This window comes from Haemorhous mexicanus, chromosome 2, assembly GCF_027477595.1.
Source record: "Haemorhous mexicanus isolate bHaeMex1 chromosome 2, bHaeMex1.pri, whole genome shotgun sequence".
NCBI lineage: Eukaryota > Metazoa > Chordata > Aves > Passeriformes > Fringillidae > Haemorhous > Haemorhous mexicanus.
The window spans coordinates 69,232,042-69,255,319 of NC_082342.1; the positions used below are offsets into that span (position 1 = coordinate 69,232,042).

Genomic DNA, 23,278 nt, shown 5'->3' on the forward strand with positions numbered 1-23,278 from the left:
TAAACACCTCTTACCACTTCATTCAAAGGCACTTGCAAACATTCTGCATCTCCCAGGCTTGAAACTGTAACATATGTTAGGGTCCTTTATATTGCTAACATTATGAGTGGGTTACAGACACATCAATCATTTTATTCATTCATGTTCCTCTGGTCAAGGAATTTTTACTTACGGCCATTTGTCTGCTCAGTGCATCAAAGTAAATTAAAGATTTTACAAGTTTATGTTTAGCAATTCATTTTGAAATATGGTGAAATAAAAATAGAGAAGAAACTCTATCATTTCAACTCTCAAACTGCAGTTTCAAGATGCAAAATGATCACTGCGGTTTAAGTGAAGTTTCCGAAGAAGTGAAGCACTGAGAGATTAAAGAGCTATATCAATGAGGTACTCCAATTTTCTGTTTGAAGCAATCAGGTTTAAGTAAAATGGCATGATAATGAGATGAAGAATCTGGTACTACATCTTGGAAGATAACACTCTCAGTTTCTAAACATTACCTGTACATTGTAACCCAAGCAGAACCACGGCCTTTAAGGGGAGAAAGAAAGCATTTGTATTCAAAACCATACCAAGTATGAGTATTTTTAAAAGTAATTTTCCAGGCTTTAAACCAAACTGCAATTATCTTTTTAAGGAAAAATATGACATGTTTTTCCTCTTTCAATATTTACCAATGCACCAAAGTAGTTGTTGCAAGAAGGGCTAATGGTACATTAAAGCCCCAGAGTCTATTGATCTAGTAAGGACTATTACAAAACTTCACCAATAAACACACAATGGTTCAAATTAGAGCATATTTGAAAACATCTTCTACTCTAAAAATAATTGTGTCCAAATGAGGTGGCCATCACAATTTCAAATTACACTTAAGTTAAAGAGACAAATAAGTCCATACAGTATGATTGAAATTTCTGACAAGTATGACAAGCTGATAAATTGCAGACTTTAGAGGTTAGCTTCCCTATATATGAAGCCCCTTATAACTAGACTAAAGAACTGTCACTAAAAATGCTTGCTTGAAGAAATAATTTGCTTCAGCTATTAATATGTTTCATTTTGCTGCTTTTTTGTTTTTTTTTAAAAGACATCATACATGCATTTCATTCTACAATCATCTAACTTAACTCTGGCAATAAACTGGGAATTTAAACTTATCAGACATATGGTTCTGCAGATTGAAAGCTTTCAGAAACTGACAAGCTAGTAACAATCCAGATTGCAATTAAGAAGTACAGAAGTCTTAAATCAAGAGACACAGATATTTGTGCTGCCATTTAAATTAGCAGATCCATTAAAATAATTAAAAAAATAAAATATCCCACCATAAAACACTGGTAGGGCATCTTCATACCTCAGAAATAAAACAAACTACATTAAATCTGATGTGTCTAAAAAAGAAACCAATGACAATTTACTTTTTTTCTCTTATTAACTTCTTCCTTGTAAAGCTTTCATTTAAAATGTTGCCATCCAAGTTCCATTTCTAAAAAGTACAGGGAAAAGTACAAAAGCAGAAATCTCCAATGTTCATTGTTCACCAAATTTTTATGAAATCTACCTTGCTCTTTTCTTTTACCAATCTCATATTTTGCTATATGGCAAATGTATTTTCTAGGATTTTTCAAATGCTATCTGATTTTCCCTCACTGCTTTAATTATCTTCATTTCTACACTTTCTCCCCTCTTCTATGAACACATTTGCTCTTCCTTGCTTAGATTTTCATTTCAAATTAATAATTTTATATTTGACACTTAAGGCTAAGTATCCCAGTAAACACCAGGGATATTTCACCTCTGCTTGAGGAAAGGTATATGTAACTTTAGAGTTAGCAATTTTATTTACAGTAGATAGGACATACCTGCAAGCCCTATGCAAATAAAAGTTTGTATTCTTTGTTTCCACAGATTTCATGGTTAGGGAAATAGAAGTTATTCAGTGTGACAGAAAAGGTGTCTGAAATTATATATCTCCTGTCAACAGGATTCTTAAATTAATTGGTCTGCTCTTCAGGAGCTTTTTCTTCTTCAGTATAAAGAAGTTTATGAGCTCAGATGTCTTGCCCTCATAACATGTTATGTGAAAGCACAGAGTGACTTATATAACAGTATAATTTAGAACTTAGATCAAGTCTGAGACTAGGCAAGCAGATTTCTTTGAAAAATGAAGACTAAAACATTCATGAAGCAATGAAGAAAAATATTTCTTGAAAATATATTGATTTTCATTAGAATGTTATTGTGAAGAAAATTGTGATTTTCTACTTAAAAGTAATTGGTGGAGAAAATCTGTATAACATTTGCCAGGTATAATGCAGGCAGAGAACTATTGTTTTATTACTTGTTTTTTTCAAATGAATGGATGAATATTTAATTTCAACTATGTAATTAGCTAAGAAGCAAAATTATTCAAAGATTAGATTTAACTTGAGTCATATCTCAAAATTATTACACAATCATATAAGCCATGCCTATAAATCTACTTTTTGCAGGGTTATTTGAAAAACTTTGTCTTGCTCCCCATTCCTACACCAGTATAGAACTATTGTTTCTTTGAGGCTTTTATCTCAAGCAAACAACTACAGAAGATTCCAGAGTTAAGGGAGTACTTTTACTTCCCATTCATAACAAGCTTTTGCAAAAACACTACAGAAGATTCCAGAGTTAAGGGAGTACTTTTATTTTCCATTTATAACAAGCTTTTGCAATAACACTACAGAAGATTCACAGAGCAAGAATTTGAGATGCACCACTTTGAACTCTTAAAAAAAGCACCTCAAAAAGCTTTACAGAAAGGACCTTGAAATTCTCTGCAAAGCAAGAGAGCTATTTTTTAAGGAAACAGTGAATTTTCCATCCTTTTTTATCCAGCACTTCCCCTCAAGTCCTCTGCATAAGACTGGAGGAGTTTGTTAACAAACTCCCTCTTGCCCTACTTTATGTTTGCTCTCATCACAGTCTATACTACTGTCCTGAAGTCTGAAGGAAAAAGTAATGCTTTCTGTCACCTCAGAGACTATGCATCTGCTCTTTGCCTGTGCTCCTCACTTTCCTCCCTTTCTTCATATTCCCAGGGCTCTGGTGTTCCTCTATCACACTCCTCAGGGTATCTTCCTTGATCTGCTTATGTTTTCCCCGGTTATATATCCATATAGAAGAACTAATCACTTTTCTCTTATGTAGATTCTCTTTGATTGAAGATAGGCAATCAGGCTATGCCCCACTCACAACTGGTCTTCCACACACGTTAACACAAAACAGTAAGTCAAATAGATATGAGCTGACTCACACCTAAATGAAGTAACACAAAGCCTGCGAAAATATCACACACTATGAAGCTTATCATTTTAGGGTTATGTTTTCACTGGGTCAGAAAAAAATATTGTCATTTCATGGTGATTATCTGTTTTTCTTGCAAAGAGAAAGCATGACTTGTGCATACTTGCAAATGCCCTTGAAGACAAATCAGAGCTTGCTTATTAATTCCAACTGACTTCCTTTATGATCTGCCTTTTTCTTTTTTTTGTGATTTTCCCATTACACATAATTGAGATTTTAGACCTCAGCATTAAAAGAATAATAAATTATATACCAAATATCTGAGACATGGCACAGATCTTTGTGAACTTTGTGATACATTAGATATGTATTAGTCACCAGTCTTCAAATGAACTATAATGAGTAATTTCATTCACCCAAAAATATTTTAAAAAGTTCGTTTAAACAATCATAAACAGTTTTAAAAATTTTTGAAATCAATGTTTTTCTCTATTTTTCTCATGTTCATGCAACAAAACAAACTGAAAATTTTAAAGTAATATATAAGTCTAAGAAACATATTGAGAAAAAGTTTGAATTTTTTCAAAAGGCATCTGTTCAGTCCTAATACAATTTCATTCAAAAAAAATATGAATTCTGTTCTGACAGCTTATTTCTCTCTACTGACATACCAAGGTTTACCTGACTAGCTTGGACCTATAGTACAGAGAAATCACAGAACTTGCTCCAGAAGTGTAACGTGGGTATAACTACCTAAATTGTAGTGGTAAAAAACCACAGTTAAACCTGTGAATTGTAATGTGTTATTAGTTACAGAAAAGAGTAAATAAAATAAGAACATAAATGCTGAACAAGAGAAAGAGATTCATTGAAATGTGCTCTATTACTTCAATAATAATTTCAGTAGAGACCGAAAGGGACCATCATAAATTATATATAATTTACTCTTTATGTAAGCTTAATTTCATGAGCCAGATGTTTTTAATTTTGTCAGACTATGAAAAATCCAATGGCTACCAATATGATTTAATTTCTGAATAAGTAGTATATTTCTGCTTCATTAATTCTGATTAAATTTTGACATTAATTCCATACCTGTTCTGTCAGATGAAACTAGGAAAATATTAAATATAACCAGATAAAATTCCTTTTTTCTAGAACTTTCTGTCTTAATCTACTTCACAGATGACTAAAAGGATGACTAAAACTCTTGACCAAAAACCCCAAAACAACTACCCAACAAAACTTCCCTTCATACTGTTCCTATGCAGAACATTTGTTGGAACTCAGGTCATCCCTCTGGCTGTCTTGGATGGCTCGAGCCCCTGCCAGGAAGCTCAGAGACCTTGGCACAGAGCCCAAGACACCAATGCCTTAGATTTTGACCCATGGAAAAAATTACCAACCTTAAATGAGGAATTACAAGCCACAAAACTTTAAGTAGAATGATAGTTAGTTTGTCACAGGGTGAAAAGTAGAATTTTGAGGTTTTTAGAATGGGGGCTCGAGGTCCCAAGATATAGGAATTTAGGCGTATCTTGTCCTTCTTCCTTCTTCTTCCTTGCCTCCATGTTCTGAGTGATACTAGCACTTTTAGACTGGTTTAAAGTAGAAACTCATTGTCTAACACAAGGGATAGGTATAAGAAAGTCATTGTAAATAATGTATATGTATAAAGTGTATATAGTTTTTAGTATAAAAAGATAACACCGCCCCAAGGGCAGTCACTGTGCCTCTGTCTGACCTCGGCAAGCCAAAGAAAGGATGTTATAGATAAGAAATAATAAACAACCTTGAGAACAAGAACAGAAGAATCCTGATTCCTTCTTTGACTGCTAGGCTGAGAAAAGAGACTTTCTAACACATCTCAGTCACTCTGACCAGCAGAAATCCCAAGAAACAATGACAATTACAAAGCTTCCCTAAAGCTAAACTAAAGCAATTAAAGAGTACTATAATGATTTACATGCACTTTACTATTATCACCTGTATGAGATCATGCATCTAAATAAGATATATACTGTTCTGACCCAGCAAACAGTGCATCCATCATAGAAGGCCAATTGTCATAACTTCACTGAAGTTCTTAGGATTCACCACTTTGATGGTTTTCATTTATGAAATGAAGTTCAATAGAAATACCGAATATAATACAGAATAAATTCAATCCAAAACCTAACACAGTATTTTTACTTGTAGAGGATATATAGGACTCACAAGATTTGAATTTAGATATTCCAAAACTGCCTTACCATGGTGTAGTTGTGAGCCACCTTCATAAGCTCTGTGCACCCTTGTGCATCAGCAAATGCTCGTATTCCCAAACAGTTGGATGGGTGCAAAAGCTTCATTAGAAAATGGCAGCAAACCTCTACTACTTGGGGGAGCTGGAGAAGGCAGGCAGCTGCTAGAAGGTTTTCAATGGTGTCTTCCTTTAATTCCAGGCAGCCTAAAAAAGAAGTATTGATAACAAATGCAAACTTATTTACTTAGTATTTACAAAACATACAGTACCAAATGATGTTTTTTATAAATATTTGCAGCTCTATATAAATAACTCTACAGAAAAAGTGAAGGAAAGAAGGATTAATCTCCCTGACTAAACACCCCAGTGACCTGGAAATTACAGTATTAGAAATATTTCTTTTTAATCTATTATTAATTCAACTATATAACAGGCGTAAAAAGAGAGACTGCACTGTATCAAATGGAAGAGAAGACTTGGAATATCTGAATATCAACCAGGCTGTGGATGGTTGTTTGTTAGGTTTATTTTCTTTTTCTCATTGAAATTTGTGATAAAACTTGTGTTATCTCCAGTGGCACAGAGCAAACCTCACAGTCATTTACTTCCTTGAAAAGAATGAAATAAGTGCCTAGTATAGTATGAATAAACCCATAAATACCTCTTCAAAACAAGGCTTAACAGTCTTCAAACATTGTGTTGCTTATTTGTAATGTGATTTTAGGATTAATGTTATCCGAGTAACATATGGCAGGCTTCTCATAACACATAGATCCTCTAAAATAATTTATATTGGGGAAAAGAGCCATTAATTATTACATATATTGCACTTAATTCTGTAATTTCACAAGCCGTTATCTTTACCTTACAGACTGACACACTTTTTAATAAATAAATGGTAAAATAGAATAAAATAAACTTTAAAAAGAATTTATTTAAGGCTAGAATATATAATTCTTGTTATAATGCTCCCCCCAACCATAATACTAAATTTAATTTTCACATTGGAATCTTACAAATCTCCTACATTAATAACTTAAAAATCTTCAAAATAAAGATTACAAGGATGTTTTGAAGAACTGAAAAAAAAAAACAGGAAAATAAAATGTGCAAATTTAATACAAATTGTAAAAAAATTGTCTTGTGCTGTGCTCAGAAAAATACTTTCTGTCTATAAGAGGATTAAGTGTATATTGATCTTTCTCTTAACAGTATTATAGTTCAACACCTATGCTCACTCTTTCCCCCAAACAAGCTTTGTATTTGCTGTCACATTAAAAAAAAATCTAAAAATCTTAATAATTCTATTGCATGGTGCTAAGGAGTTCTAAAAGCCTCAATTTCATAACAGCATGCCACAGAAAAGACACTTTATATTGCAAAACCAAGCCCAAGATACAGTAACTTTAACACTGTCCATCTGATCTTTCCTCCTTTCAGTGTATCTGGAGCTTTTAACACAAGAGGGAAACTGTGAAGTTATACTTTACTAGATTTAGTTATAATACATCCTTTTGCAAAGGTCAGAGCACCAGATCAAGCGCACAGCCTAATTTCAGCGGGTTTCCTCTCCTTATTTTTGTTCTTTTATTAATGTCAGATGAGGGGTTTTTTTATGTTATCTAACCTTTTCTCACAATTTCTGTACATCCTATCTTTATGCAGTGTAGTCAGAAGGCACACTCAGCAGCAGATTCTTGGCTGACCCATATATTCATCAATGACACTCCCACATTTTCTGCATGCCTGCAGGTAATGGCTGGCCCAACACACAATTCTGGAAGAGTTCCACTGTGTAAAGTGGAAGCATTCAAAAGATAGTTGTTTTCAGGTTAAAACTGACCATTCTCGTAACAGAAGGAAAAAAAAATTAAAAATGTGCAAAACACCTTTGAAAATTTGATGAACTGAGAAATGGAAACAAAAAAAAAAAAAAAAGGAATTCTAAATCTCCTTTTCTTCCATGTTATTTTTTTTTAACAATGAGCTCAAAAACATCTCCAGCCCTACAAAACTAATCCAGGTAACATTTCCAAAGTGATGTAAGCATAGAAAGAATCACTTTCAATATCCTAACTTTATGAGGATAGGTAACACTCTCATGGTTTGGCCTTTTTATGGCTAAAGGTAGCTACCCTTAGGAGAAGAACCCAAAGGAATCAGTTGAAACCACATCAATTTATTTGTTTTCAAATTGAGATATTTTCTGTTCACTTTAAGGTATACTAGTCCTAGTACAGTATTAGTTGGGAAACAGTACAATTAAACTAAGTTTAAATTAATAAAATTTATTGTCTGTTTTATGAATCATTTATTTATGTATTTCTTTATGTAACTAACATGGAAATTTTGAAGATGCTTCACATTTTTATAGAAGAGTGTGAATACATTTCTGTTTTACATTTTAATAGAGGAAGTAAACATACAACCACTTCTGGGATATCCAGGCATACGAATATATTATAGCTTTATTTATTTTTTACTAAATTCAGAAATACGAGTTTACTACTTAGTACATCTATGATAAAAGCTAGAAAAATACACTCAGTATGAATTAGAGTTTATTATTCTTCATTCTTTTAGCTTCAATGATAGATAGGTTTTTAATCCATCTAAATGTCTTCCAAATCTTACTTATCTTCTTTTTTAAACATCAAGACACTTTCATAAATTTGTTCACAGGGTCTGTGTTCCCTTTTTCAGAAGAGTGCTATGACATTTTTATGCAAATTCCTCTGGGATATCAAGTGTTTAGCATGGTCAGAGTTTGAAAAAAGAAAGCTGTTAAGGGGCTCTGTATATAAAATATGAAATCTTCAGACAGTTTCATATTGGCAATTAGAAGATCCAAGCATTTATTTAAAAATGTTTAATAGGATATTCAAGGGGCATTAATATTACTGCTTCTTCAATTCATCTCCCCCTCACATTTTTATGCAATAAAAACTTGCATAAGTGCCTTAGTCTGAGAAAAACAAATTAACTAGAGCTTAAAATCTGCTTTTGTATTACATTAATTAAGATGAAAAAAATATGAGGAAAAAAACAATCAAAAGAACTTTAATGAATTCTAAATTATAGCTGTATTTGTTATTCTAAATTATAGCTGTATTTGCGAAAAATTTTATGTGCATTGCTTATGCAGAAATTAAAAGGCCTGTCTTTAGCATGCATTCTCATAATGACTACATAAATTTTATTACCTCATTATCACATGTGAAGCAGAGATCATATAAGAATTCTAAGATATTCTTTTTCTGTTCCTAAACCTTTTCCCAAGTTCAGGGACAGTTCAGGGACAGTTGTGTCTTGGAGTTGGTTTGAAGGGTTTTGTTTTTTTAGGTTTTTGGTTTTGGTTTTTTTTTTGTTGTTGTTGTTGGTTTTTGGGGTTCTTTTGTTTGTTTTTTGGTTTTGGATTGTTTTTGGTTTTTTTCTCTTTTATTCTCTCTTCTACACTATTGACTATACTTCTACTTATATTGACTAAACTATTTTTGTTTACAGGGAACCACTGCATTTTTGCCCTCCTCTGTATGATGTTAAATAAGGTCAGTTTGTATCACGGGAACAGCCTCCCACAGGTATGGACCAACAGATTGGATCTGTGGTGGGACAACTCAGTAGATACAGATCATTTGTTCTGGGTAGAAGCAATGAATTTTTACCTAAATTTCTAACACATCATAATATCATTTTACATCATGTTCACTGTAGTTTTTTTTTTTTTGTAACTACACACTTACCCGTTCATAGCAAGACTCCTCAACATTCTTAAGAGTATTGTGTGTACAAGGGAAATCATGGGAAGTGTCAAGGAATTAGAAACAAAGACTAAAGCTAATTCCTTGAAATCTGGTATTTTTCTTTTTAAACTTTCTATTTCATGTGTCTTGATCACTTGTGTGGCAGTTTTGAAATGTTGCTGAATGGAAGTATTTCTGGAGGCGAATCTGTTTTAGGAGGCTAATCAGTTTTCAAAACTTTTAAAATTTAATTTTTTTTTAAGGCAATAAATGGTATCAAGCTAATATTTGTTCATCTTATGCATAGTAGATTAATTGACTACAACAAGAAATTGTTTTCTTGAAAAGGCATCTAATTCAATTGAAACTTGAAAAAGCTTATTTAAAAGGTGCTATGCCTCACACTGCTGTAATAAAACTTTTTGCCATTGCTTACCTTAATCATTCCAAATCTTAGGTACTCTGAGGTAGCCACCTGACCTAATCACCTAAGATCACCATTTACAGTTCACGGAGAGATATAGGAAGCCTTAGAGCAGTTTTCACCTGCTCTGTTTCAGTCATGTACTGCAGAATGAGATGAGCCACTCCCTGAATGGCTATTTCTTGATTTCAGCTACAAAATTAGCACCTTCATTTGACTTACTGAGACACTACTGATATTCATATTTGTTGATATGAATTCAGTTACTCTGCTCCCAAACACAGCACTGGAATCATTAGAGCCATCAGGTTTCAGGTGATGAAACACTATTTGGGTTCAATTCTGATAATCAATTCTCTTTGTTATGGTCAATGTCTGGTAGTGACATAGTGTGTAAAATCACCTCTTATGTCTACCCATGAGCACCAGTCAATGAAGAATGCTATAAAAATTGTTGGCTGCGTAGCAGAACATCTTTTAGTCTCCAGTTTGACCAATGCCTTAAAAGATAAATTCTACATTGTATTGTCTTCCATATTTATTATAAAGCTGAAGATGTTTTCAGAAAAAAAAAAACCAGGACAAAATATATTCACTTAGCAGAGGTTTCTTCTGATCAAACTGTGTTTTATTTTCTATTAATTATTCGCTGCAGACCACATTAATCAAGCACAATCATAGTTGTACTTGAGGAAGAAGCCATTCTATGGCTAATTGTGTTTATTTAGCATCACAGAATGGTTTGGGTTGGAAGGGTCCATAAAGATCATCTATGGGACAACAAATGGGGGACAGAACAGAGACCACAGTGCAGTTATTGAATGGATTTTTCTGGCTTTGGTGGGATCGAGATCCTGGGAAAAGAGAACACAGATATCAAAAAGAACTGGGAAAAGAATGGTATATGCAACTATCAAGATCTTTGAAATTATGTAGTTTTGGAAGGATGCCAAGTAATGCAAACAATAGCCTATCTGCAGCTAGTGGGAAATTTTTGCACAAAGCTATGGCTGCCTGGAGCTGTAACAGTATAAAACTGCACTGTGAGAACAATACTGCCACTTCAATAAATGCCTTCAATGACTTCAACTTCAACTTCTTTTTGCTCAGGCTTTGGCTTCTCGCTTGGACTACTTTTTGCACCCCTCCTTTGAAGTCCCATCTCTCAGTCGCACGGCAATCATCTACTTCCACCCTCCTGCCATGGGCAGGGACATGTCCCGCTAGATCAGGTTTCCTCCACTCAGCCTGGCCTTGAACACTTCCAGGATGAGGCATCTCCTACTTCTCTGGGCAATCTGCTGCAGTACCACACCACCCTCACAGTAAAGAATTTCTTCCTCTTATCCAATTGAAACTTACTGTACTTCAGTTTGAAGCCTTTCTTCTGTCTCTATGTGCTCTTATACATATTCCCACTTCACCTCTCTTGTAGGCCCCCTTCATTTAAGTATTATTATGTATGAAATAATTTCATAAATTATTCCAGAGACATAAATATTCAGCTTGTAAAAAATGAAAAAAAAAAACCATCACAGTAATACCAGAATTCTTATAAATTAACTAGATTCACTCTTTTAAAACACTGTACAATTATTTGCACCCAAATGTCATATCTTTTGAGTAAGTGGACTAAACTGGCCTAATCACATGACCTTCGTCAGTACTGCCAGTCCCCTTTATCTAAATAGCATGGAAAATTACACCATTGCAAAGTGATAAGGAAATGCTATTAACAAATTAAAATCCCCCTGAGCAGGAAACTTCTCGCAAATGTCTGGCTAAAGATCAGAAAACTCTATTAACCAAAATAATCCACAATGTGTTACCTTTTCATCCCTTTTTCTGAAAAAAACCCCTCAAAGCTACAAACCAAAACACCTCTGTTGTATAACTGAAATGTCAAGTATTAAAGAAAATTTGTCCACTGACTCATACAAATCAGCTTTTAAGAGAAAGACATTAAAATGTTATTTTCTCCTTATGCCATTCGCGTGCCTTAGCTCATTTTATACACTTGAACTTAGTCACCTGTAAGATGTACATACAAGTAACAGGACTAAAAGCAGCAAATCATTTTAGCTGTGAGCCTCATCTTAATAAAACCTTTTTATCAACTGTGAAGAAAGATATGTTTGCACTCTGAGATACAAGATATGTTTTTCCATTAGTTATAGAAAAATTGTTAAAATATGAACATCATTCTTGGGATTTTATACTAAATATTCCTGGTTTGTACTTGCACAGATGACCATTATGTTAGCAGTTTTGTCACCAGTAATTCAGCTAATATACAGGAATTACATTTGGAATTAGGTATATAAATATGGAATTATATCTATAAATAGAGGAATAAAAACTCACAGTTTAAAACAAAGAAAAAAAAACCCAAGATAAAATTTACCTCAAAAACCACATAAATATAAACAGCACTTACTGATTAAATTTCAAACAGCGCAAATTTTGCACTCATTCACAAAATAAGCTGGGAGATTACAAGAATTATTTCAAAAAAACTCATTTCATCTATAAGGCCTTAGTTTCTCTTAAATGCTTTTAGTCAATGGACTTCAGTACGTATGTTTGTTTCCAGACTGTATGTTCTGCTCATCATGCTGCACACAGCAAATGGCACTCCAGAAATTTACGTTTGTAAACAAAAGCAAACTTCAGGTTGAGAAGGGGGGGAAGTTTCATTCCACAAGACTTGTACCAAATTTGTACTTGTACTTCTTGGAGAGATACAACCTTTCTATTACACTGAACACAATCAAGATTTGGTCTCTGGTGGGAAAAAAAATAAAAACTAAAAAAAAAAAAAAAAAAAAAAAAAAAAAAAAAAAAAAAAGGACAAAAATGACTCAAGGACAAAGAAGCTCAGCTTTCAGGTTTGAAGGAGCAGTATTTGATTCTCCACACCTGAAGCTAGCTCAGAAGCAGGAGCACTCACCTCTGTCAGATAAGCTTCTTAACTTCTCAGGCAATGATCTGGCAGCTTGTGCTACAGCACAGAGCAGTTCAAATCCATGCTTAGAGAACAAAAATTTACAGAAATGAAGGCATCAATTGCCAAGAAAAGATTTTTGCTTATGATCCACCTTCCAGCCTAATGAAATCTACTTTTCTTTGGGCTGGATTGCACTGCTGGGAGATGTGAGTACTCCTGTCACATCCTGTTCTGAGGCTACATTTCATCAGAGCTGCTGTCACATGGGCACAGAGCAGAAAGGCAGTGAAGGTGTTTTACAATGCAGGAGCAGAAGTAAACACCTGAAAGGTGAGGACCTCTTTCACAAAGTACCATTACAATTTTCATTATTCTTTTTCTTTTGTTTTGGAACTGGAGATACACAGCTGAGCTCAAGAGCATTGGATACGGGTGCGCATCTCCAGTGTAGGAGCTCCAGAAAGAAACACATTAAAGAGTCAGACCACCCTACAGCAGCATGTCTATTCACTTCACTGATGCCATTCAGGCAACAGGCTGGCATGTGCCAGATGGCTATGTAGAGGGATGACACCCCATTCAAAGGAACACTCACTTTCCAGTCATGTCCTGTATTAATGTTCAGTACTTGTTTTAATCTCTCTTTGGAGATGAAGAACTTTGAGCCTAGAAAGGGACAGCTTTAAAAATGCACCCTGAAGTGTACCCAGTTATCTGCTCTTCCCCTTCATACTCATTGCTACCCTGTGTCTGCCTGAATTTATTTTTATTGACTTCTCCGCAATAGTAGATTGCATCAGAGTACAAGGAAACACAGTCACTATCTATCTCTCCATAATATTCTAGATAATTCTGAATACTCAAAATTTATGGATATCCAATACAGAGCTCTTTCCTAAGCGATTCTCATACACTTTGCCAAAAGAATGAGACAACAGCTGGTTCCTGGTACATAATTGCCAATTCTGTCCTTAATGAGGTATCCTGGGTAAAAGGAAGAATAACAATTCATTGGAGTGTAGTGTAGAGCTCCAGGAATGAGCAAGGACTTTGTGTTTCAGTGACAGGAATGGAAAATATCTGCTCCAGATGGAAACAAGATCCTCAGAGACTGGCTAAGAAAAAAAAAAAATAATTGAGGAGTCAGTCAGTCTCTGCAGTTCTTTGCAATAAATGGGTCTCTGAAGTTCTTCCCTAACGACCTGAATTATGTGAAAGCCCACAGTTTGTTTTAGGATCAGAAAAATATTATGTGAAGGAAGGTATTTTTATCCAAACAGGCTGACATTCACAGAGGACAGAAGACAACAATCTGAACCTACAGTTATATTGAGGAAATTTGAAATATTCTTGCATTGTACACATCGGCAGTATAGATGAGAATTTAATCCTGATGCATAAATAAGAATCTTATGAGGAACACTGTATATGAAAATGTCAATCTGAAATGTAACTGGAGCAAAGGTATATGAACTTTGAAGCATAGTCAATGTGGAACATCCATGGACAGATATCTGAATTATGGCTCTATAGATTGTTCCATCACCACCACTTCCTACTTCCTTAACTAGAGCAACCCTGAAGTCTTCTTTGGATAACCCTCTTTGCAACACTGTCTTTATTGACTCCTGAGAAGTATGACATGCATCATAACAAGTATGTCTCTTTATTGACTCCTGAAAAGTATGACATGTATCATTCTGCTTCTAGAAGAGAGTTTCACAGTGGAACCTCCATATCCAGAAGTTTATCCAATGTCTATGAGCCCCTAGGATGATATATGAGCACTTTTCTGTACTGTCCATTACACAACAGCTGACAAAGTCTTTCAGATCAATTAACTTACCTTAATTTGTCCTTTTATGACTCATCACAGAGTTCCTGGAATAAATGATCTCCCATCTGAAATGAATGGAAATTTAAGGGCCTATTCTTTGCAACTGAAAAGTCAACCATCAAATACACAGCAGAGAAAATGTAGGGGGACAGCAGCAGGTAATAGTCTCCTTCAAAAAGTGCTACTTAGACATGGTCCACCTTCCCAGGGGTCTCTAACATGATACTACAGAACAAATAACTCTTGAACAAACTCAACATGTCACAGAGGTAAAGACCTTTACAACATCAGGGTAGGCCACTTCTCAATGTGATCAATATATATTAGAGAGGAGTAGCCTGAAGCACTGTAAAAATGCCACCAGTACCTAAAATCCAGGCATTATATGTTTGAGCACAAGCTTTTAATAAAATACCTAACGTTGTATCCATTGACTTAAGCTTGTCTGTGACTTCCCTCTAGCACTGAGGCAAAGGGGAATGAAATGGCCTCAGTTTTATACCAAACCCTGTCATCCTCCAAATGGCAGTCACATTGAAACAGCATGTTGTAGCATAATCCAGTGGCTGCGATAACCCCTGGACTCTTGACACTATTAATTGGCACAAGCCAAAAGTATTGCTGAGTTGTCTTCAATATTTGTTCACACAGAAAGCTGGCTTTCACCAATTAAAAAAAAAAGTCCCCAAACCACAACCAAGAAAGAAATCTTCTTGAATATTTAATTAATGTCATCTCTGTGCTGCAAGAACCGAAAGGTCCTTGTGCTTAAAGGCATGTTCCTACTTGCTACATCCCTGCTGTCTGCCCTGAGTGTGTTATTAGCTATAACATTGACAAAGGCATTTGACAGTACTTTAATTAAAGACTCTCCCAAATAAAGTTTAAAAGCTGTACAGTAGGGCTTGAACCTCCTCCATGTATGAAATATTCTCTTTTTTTTTTTCAGAGATGTATAAATAAATAAAGGATTTTTAGTTTTCTATTGCTTAAATGGGTTTTGCTTTTCCAGTTTTATTAACAGTATGAAACACCAACCTACTCTTCTGATCACTGTTGGGAATGCATGCTAATTAGATATCCCAATGCTAATTAGATTTCCCGATATAGGAAATCTATAGTAACTTCACAGCTCTTTTGTATCTTCAAAGAAGGGCTCCCACAGTCACCAATAGCAGAAAATCAACAGAATATCAATCTATAGTTTCAGTCTTCTCTGAACTATTGAAGCAAAATTGAAAATAATGAAAACTCAAGTTCTAAGATCAAGAAAGAAGCACTACCTAAGAAAATAAGATGAAGAAACATTCATCTGTATAACTGCTATATTGAACTCTTAAAAGATCAAAGATTACACATCCATCTATCCCAGGGCACTAAAATCTCAATCATAGATTTTTTGCTATCAGTCATCTTGCTGCTTGAAAAACGAAACATACTTTCATCATAGCCATTGCAGCTGTGTTGGCTTCTGATTTCCTCGATTGGCTTGCAAGGAGCAGATATGCAAAAGGGGAAGTTTTGTTTCCAATTAAGTTACAGTTCTGCTATATCACCGACAAAACATTCTTTGCCTATTTGAATAAACCAAAAAAATGCAGCCAAGTGTGGCTAGATAATGAATATTAATCTATATTTTCTCATTTTAATAATATTTTTTACTGGTCAAATAGATCTTTAACAAAAAACAGTGGTAAAACTGTTTTGATTTATCCTTGTGAGCATATGTATAGAACAAGAAGCATATAATTTTGATGGAGTGTTTGTCTAATAAATTCACATCATCTACATAATTTGAATTATACAAGTTGTAATTAAATTATAATGTAGCTATGTCATTAGAAAACTTTGTGCATGTATCAGATAAAACAATATGTAGTCACAACACAATTAATTTGTTTACAAAAAAAGTAAGTTAAATATCTATATATATGAATCCCAAAACACTTCCAAAACAACCCCAACCCCAAGGCCTAGCACAGAGTTTATAGAATATATTTTAACACATGCCAATTTTTTCAGCTCTAACCAAATTCTGCTTTACAGGTAAATCAATCATATAACTTTAAAATTAAAAAATTTTTCACATTGAATCTTCACAGAAACTTCAACACCCTTTATTATCTTTAAATCAGTACTTTTGGTTGTCTAATCTTCTGTTTTCCTGTTACTCTTAGATTGGCAGGTGCCTCCACTCAGAAGCTGCTCTAATCAAGGCTGTGCAAGACTTAATGCTCTCCTGGTCACCATGTAATTCTACTTTGCCAATTGTATAGAAATCTATTTGTGTACGGAACCACAGAATCACAGAATAATAAACTGAGTTGGAAGGGACCCTCAGGGATCACTGAGTTCAGCTCTAAGCCCTGCACAAGACCAACCCCAATAGTCACACCATGTGCCTGAGTGGACTATCCAACTGTTTCTTGAACTCTGTCAGTCTTGATGCTGTGGCCACTTCCTTGGGGAGCCTCTTCCAGTGCCCAATCTCCTCTGAGTGAAGAACTTTTTTCTAATATTCAGCCTGAATGTCTCCTGAGACAGCTGCGGGCCATTCTCTTGGCTTCTGCACTGGCCACAACAGAGAAGAGATCAGTGCCTGCCCCTTCTCTTCCTCTCATGAGGAAGTTGCAGAATGCAATGTAGTGTTCCCTCAGTCTTCTCGAGGCTGAACAGGCCAAGTGAACTCAGCTGCTCCTCAAGCCCCTTCACAAATCTCATGGCCTTCCTCTCTAATAATTTAATGTCTCTCAATATTGTGGTGCCCAAAACCACACACAGGACTCGAGGTGAGGCCGCCCCAGTGCAGAGCAGAGAAGGACAATCCCCTCCCATGCTTGGCTGGTTATGCTGTGCCTGGTGCACCCCAGGACTATTTTTCCGTATGTGTCTGGTGTACAAAATCTCCCTTTTGATGAACTTTAATTCTGATATTTTGCAACTTTATTAGATTATATTGGTGGACGGTCTGGTATAGGTTTATGATATCTTCACCTATAATAATGCTTTTCATAGACACATATTTTTTATCCTTCTAAACCTCCTGTTTAATATGTATGATTCACAGGTAGAAATGCAATAATTTCACTAGATTATAAAAAAAAATAAACTTGACTGAATTACAGATAATGAGATGTAGAAATGGTTCCATCTTTTAAATCACATCTAAACATATTTGCACTGTAATATTCTTAACTTCTACATTTTTGCAAACAAGTACATGTTCAGCTGTATTTTTTTTATTTTTTCAGTTGTCCCCAGGGAAAACCTTCTCTATAATAGCAGCAACTATCAGTGATTTTGTTTTTAAGACTCTTTGAGTTAAGAACCTAGTGACAGGAAAAATAAAGTAGGAGTAAATAACTGCCCATTTGCCAAAATTGTTTTCTATTCCTGAGGTAAAACAATAAAGAGCTAAACTGGTTACAGACCTGAGTTGCTGAAAATATTTTCACGCATTGCGCAATCAGTAATCAGAATTTGGCAGCCAGATTCTCCAGATATTCTGCCTAAGTCTAGAACAGGTGTATGCTCTCAATTAAAGATCAAAAGTCTGAAAGGGAATTTCTGTTGGTTTCTGTGCTTCTGGGTATTGAAACAGTGGCTATTTTCTTAAATTTCCACTTGTCCACATCCATGCAGCACAAGGAAAGTGAACTGACTCAACGGGAAAGGGGACATGAGCTAGACTGGTGGTAAATAAGTAATCAAAGTGCAAGAAAGGAGATAAGGAACTATGAATCTAGATAAATTGTATGAGATGATGAACACAAAATGGGAAAAAAATTAAGGTTTTGCTTTGACAAAGTCAAGGGAAAGCAGTGATTAACTAAGCCTAGATTAACTAAGTGATTAATTAAGCCTAGATTGTATTTAATTTCAATAAACTGAATAAGTTCGGGACAATTTTCTTGGAATGCACGAATCACATGAGTTATCACTGAATTCTTCATAGCACTTTTGAATGCCCTCACCCTCTATGCAAGGTTGGCCACATTAATGATGAGCTGTGTTTTCAAGGTATACCCACCATTTCTTAAAGAGACTGCTATTTGGATTTGGCTAAAACTTCCAGGATCAATAGAGACAATTGTGTTCCAGTGCCTGCAAAGCTTCCCCAGCGTTGTTTAATTTATTAGCATAATTTTAGCTAGGAAATTTTGATGTCTGCTAAGATATCTGATGCAGAGAAAAGGAACAGAGAAATAATCCCACATGAACTCCAGGAGATAAGGACACAAGCTAAGAATAAATAAGGACAAATAAAAATAAATCAGGACAAAGAACCTGATGGAAGAGAAATGCAAGACAGAGTAATCAAAACCAGAATGATCTATGGCATCCACTATATTTAATCTTTCAGCATGTAAAAGTGTCTCACGTTTCCTGACCCTCATCACTCTTCTATTGTCATTAAGTATTTGTGAAACTTGCAAGTGTAAACTTAAGGCATTTTAAAGTCTTATTTGGTCTCCAAAATGAGTTAGGAAAAAAGAGACCTTGGTTATCATAAGTTTCTAATTCTTCAAGGTGATGCTACAATAACACATAATGTTGCCATTTCTGAAGCAGTTTGGACTGTGTGACTGTTTAAATGAATGAATACTCATGCAGATGCAAATTCATATGAGGCAAATTAGAAACCATGCAAATTATACTAGCTGTGGAGTTCTCTTTTCATCCATTTGTGAAATATGGCCCTTATTTACCTTACACCAAAAAGGAAACTTTTACAAGACATTTTAATGTCATCTCATATAATAAAGAGTACATCACACAGCATAGAGAATCAAGGAGCATAAAGGAGCTGAAAATTTTAAATGGTTTTGGTAAGCAGAAGTTTGCTTCTTCTACTTTTTCATTGCTTCATCCAGTCTCCAAAGTTCTCACAGATAACCATAAAGTTCTTAGATAGCTTCATTCATCTTCACAATGTTTATATTTTTCCCCCCTTCCTTCTGAATGTCCTTCTTTCCTTAATCTACACTTACATGCTATCTCTTGCTCTTGCCCTTGTCAATAACAACTCTTTTGCATCTTTGCAGGTGATATATTTTAGTGAATACTGAGGCAAAAGAACAATACAGTACTTTAGGATTTCCACATTTTTCTTTCCAGGGGAACAACACTTCCCTGGTCCCTTCTCTTATCTTTATCTTTAACCTCCCTCCTGCAAAATGATTTAACACTACCTGTAGTCTTTTTGCTGTTCTGTGCCAAGGTATTCTTGATTTTGCCCCAGTATTCCTGTGCCATTTATTCACCAAGGAATCAGATTGTATCCTTCTTATTGAACTGTTTCATTTCACAGATACCTAGCTTGAAACCCTCCAGATGATGCACATTCCTGAGTGGCAAAGCCACAGCTGAAGGGAGTAGGCATTACCCTTTTAACATTAAGAGTACTACAAAATCACATTCTTACATTCCTAGAACATTTATTTCTCAGACATTATTCTCAAAAAGAGTATTTTTAGCTTAAATTATGCTTATTTGCCATTTCTGTTTTCTATTAAGATGGTAAAGCTATTATGTCATAAAAACCCAGAACATATCCTGATTAAATACATCAAAGCGAACAGCAACTTGTGATTAAATTATTATATGTGTATTTAAAGCAGATTAAAACTGCAAGGTTTGGGTTATCCATTTAAAACTGAATCTAAATCAAATATACAATAGAATCATCATGATAAAATATGGTTAATTTAAACAATATAAGGATGTCTTTTAGGAAACAAAAAGAAAACAGTATGTATTTTATACTTATGTGATTCAAGGCAAATCTTATAGGCAGTTCCACTCTTTTTATTACCTTATTTTGTAATATTAGCATTCTTTCTTTCAGGTTAATGAACTTCAGTTACAATGTGCATAACAAGTTGCTTAAGAAGCATAAATCCCAAATCTATAATGCATTAAAATATAAAAACTATTCAGAAGAGAGCTTTGAGTCATTAACTCTGAATTGTGAGCTATTCATGAGTTTACACTTCAAAACATATGAAAGGAAATGAAAGTGAAAACATCTGGCTCATAATAAAACCTTTTAAAACATTTTCTTATTCAAAATTAACATATTTTCCTTTAAAATTTTTAAAGATGTATGCAATTATTTAAACTGAGATTTGATTTAAAAAGCAACATAGGATTATTCTTCAAAAAATGCAACTGTTCCTTCAGTAATCTTACATAATTTGAGTTATGAGGGTATGAGGCACTCCTTTTAAGTATTTGAAAACCAAAAAAAAGATATCATTTTCTGGACTGTCCTATTGAACCTGTCAAGTCTGAAATATTGAACAGTTTGTAGATAAGAGATAATAATCTGAATCCATCCCTAGAAATGGTAAATAAATATTTTTGGATGATTGTGTTTAAAATAAAAATATTTCTACAAAAATACAATTGATTGGAATGTAGCAAACAAAAATATCAACACCTGCCTCTATAGGAAGCATATGTAATGTATGCACCACAATACCTGTATATGCAAACTGAACAAGGTCCCACAGTGCATTGGGGTCTATGCCTTCCATTTTGATCTCTTCTTGCTTGGCTTCACAAACATCACTTGTAAACATGGCAGCAAAGTAGTCAGAGACAGAACTGAGAACAAGTCTGCAGAAAAAGGAAGAAAGTGGTGTAAGTTGCTTGGATATATCTATTAGAAATGTCACATATTTATGAACTTCTTTAAATATTTTTTCATAATTAAAAATTACTAGGAGGAATATATTATTAATGCACATTGGCACCAAAACACAGAATGGCATTTAATTCTAATTTGGTTTTGCCTCCCAAGTGGTTCTTTAGCATATGACTATAAAACAGACATAGAAATTAGCACTCAGTCTTTCTGATAACGTTCCAATCATGCAGATGTCCCAGCTGTTAACAAGATAATCTCTCAGTATCAAATCATCAACTTCATAATGACAGGAATTTCATAATCCTGAGGTACTCTTCTTTGTTCCTAAAGGCTTATTTGTTATAAATTTTAATAATAGCTTGTGACTTCAGACAATCTATTAACCTACTAAATATAATCTACTAAACTGTTAGTAGCTTAACATGCTACTCACTAAAAAATATGTAATAAAATCACTGTGTAATATAATATTTTTGTTAATAAGCATGTCCAAGGAAAATATTTTGAAAATATTTTGAAAAGATCTACAAAATGTTCACAGCTTGCTGTTTAGGGGTCTGATATAGATAAATTAATACCACAGCAGTATCAGGTACAACTGTAATTACTGGGACTTTAAGTTAAAGTGTTCTTCCAAATATCATCTACAGTAAAATTCTGATCTTGTTAGGACTGAATATTCACAGATGATCTTGAGATAGAAATGTGGTAGAGCTATAAATAGTGTACCATGTGCTTCCATAAAGGTCACTTTTCTGGATTAATTTGAAAACATAATAAACAAACATATTAATAAAAGACACTGCAATCACAACTGGAGAACGTGGAAACCAAGTGAAAAACAATTACCCTTTTGTATATTGTTAGCTATTTTCAGGGCAAATCATTATTAAAATAATAGTGAAGATAAACAAGTTAAGTCTTATCAGCCACCATGGTAATTGATTGCCTTTGCACTCTTAGCTCACCCCAATAGCTAAGTAAAATGTGACAGCTTGAATTGGTTTCATAATTTCACAGTGCTTTAAGCTGCTATATTTTACCAGCAAGCAGGGCAGATTGAAGACATATAAATTATTTTTGCCTCTAATGATGGGAAATTACTAAATAGGTAAAGTACTTTATCACTTTTCATGTTGTGCTCAACTCCAGCAATCATGAATTTTAGAAGTAAACATCCAAAATCATAAACAGTTCACATTTATATTTATTTTATGACTAAACGTCCATGGATGCCTACAAAAACATGAACTTAGAAACAGACTTTGGTGCTGCCACTAGAAACTCCTAATTTACTATTTTTTCATCATTGAGGAAGATTTTCTTCTACATTTGCTTATTTATTCTATCTTATTTATATATTGTAATATTTGTAAATCTTCTTCTAGTACTTTTTCCGACCACTTATAAATAAGTGACTTTTTTGTTCATAGATGCTTCAATAAAAGCATCAAAAAATCACAGAAAGGAAAAACATGATGATTTTATATGAGATTATAATTCTCACAGACATGTAGATAGAATTATAATTTTCACAGAGATGTAATTTAGGTATGTGATGGAGGTTTTAATTTGAGACCATTTCATTCATGGATATTTAATTTCATCTAATTTTGCATTAGGTATTCCTTCAGATTTAATAGCCATCATTTAAATTTAGCTATGGATATTCAGTTTGATCAAAAGCAAGGCCAAAACCCTTGGCTGCATCAAAAATAAAAAAAATGGACAAATTAATGAACAGAAATTTTAATACACCAGTTAATGATCAGTGAAAATATTTTCAAACAGTAATATCTTGTATTTTAAATTCACGTGATTTATGTTCAGCAGTTACTTATTATATAATTTTACTGTATGTATATATATATATGGTCAAATATAAAACAAAAAAACCCCAAAAACAACAGAAGTAGGGCAGAAAATAAATAACAGAAGGATTAAATCTCCTTCACAAACTTCTATAAAAAATGTGTGATTTTCCACAGTTTCTGTGAGGAAAGTCAAAGATGTTATCTAATGGATTTCAGCTGCAAAGAAACATTCAGTCTACAAGAACACACAAGAGCGAGTCCAAAGTGGGAAAAAAAAAGAAAAATAAATAAGACACGTGTCAGGTACTCAGCATTACCCATTTTTCTTAGAGGTTTA

General features: G+C 34.2%; 1 protein-coding gene across 1 annotated transcript in view; it reads right to left on the reverse strand.

Annotated features, from left to right (window-relative positions):
- LOC132323660 (kelch-like protein 1) overlaps positions 1 to 23,278 on the reverse strand; it is a 133,804-nt gene that overhangs the window by 104,221 nt on the left and 6,305 nt on the right. The window contains exons 2-3 of the mRNA XM_059839124.1: positions 20,960 to 21,096; positions 5,532 to 5,728 (exon numbers count right to left, since the gene is read on the reverse strand). Of these exons, the coding sequence (XP_059695107.1) occupies positions 5,532 to 5,728; positions 20,960 to 21,096 (334 nt within the window). The remainder of the gene's footprint in view (positions 1 to 5,531; positions 5,729 to 20,959; positions 21,097 to 23,278) is intronic.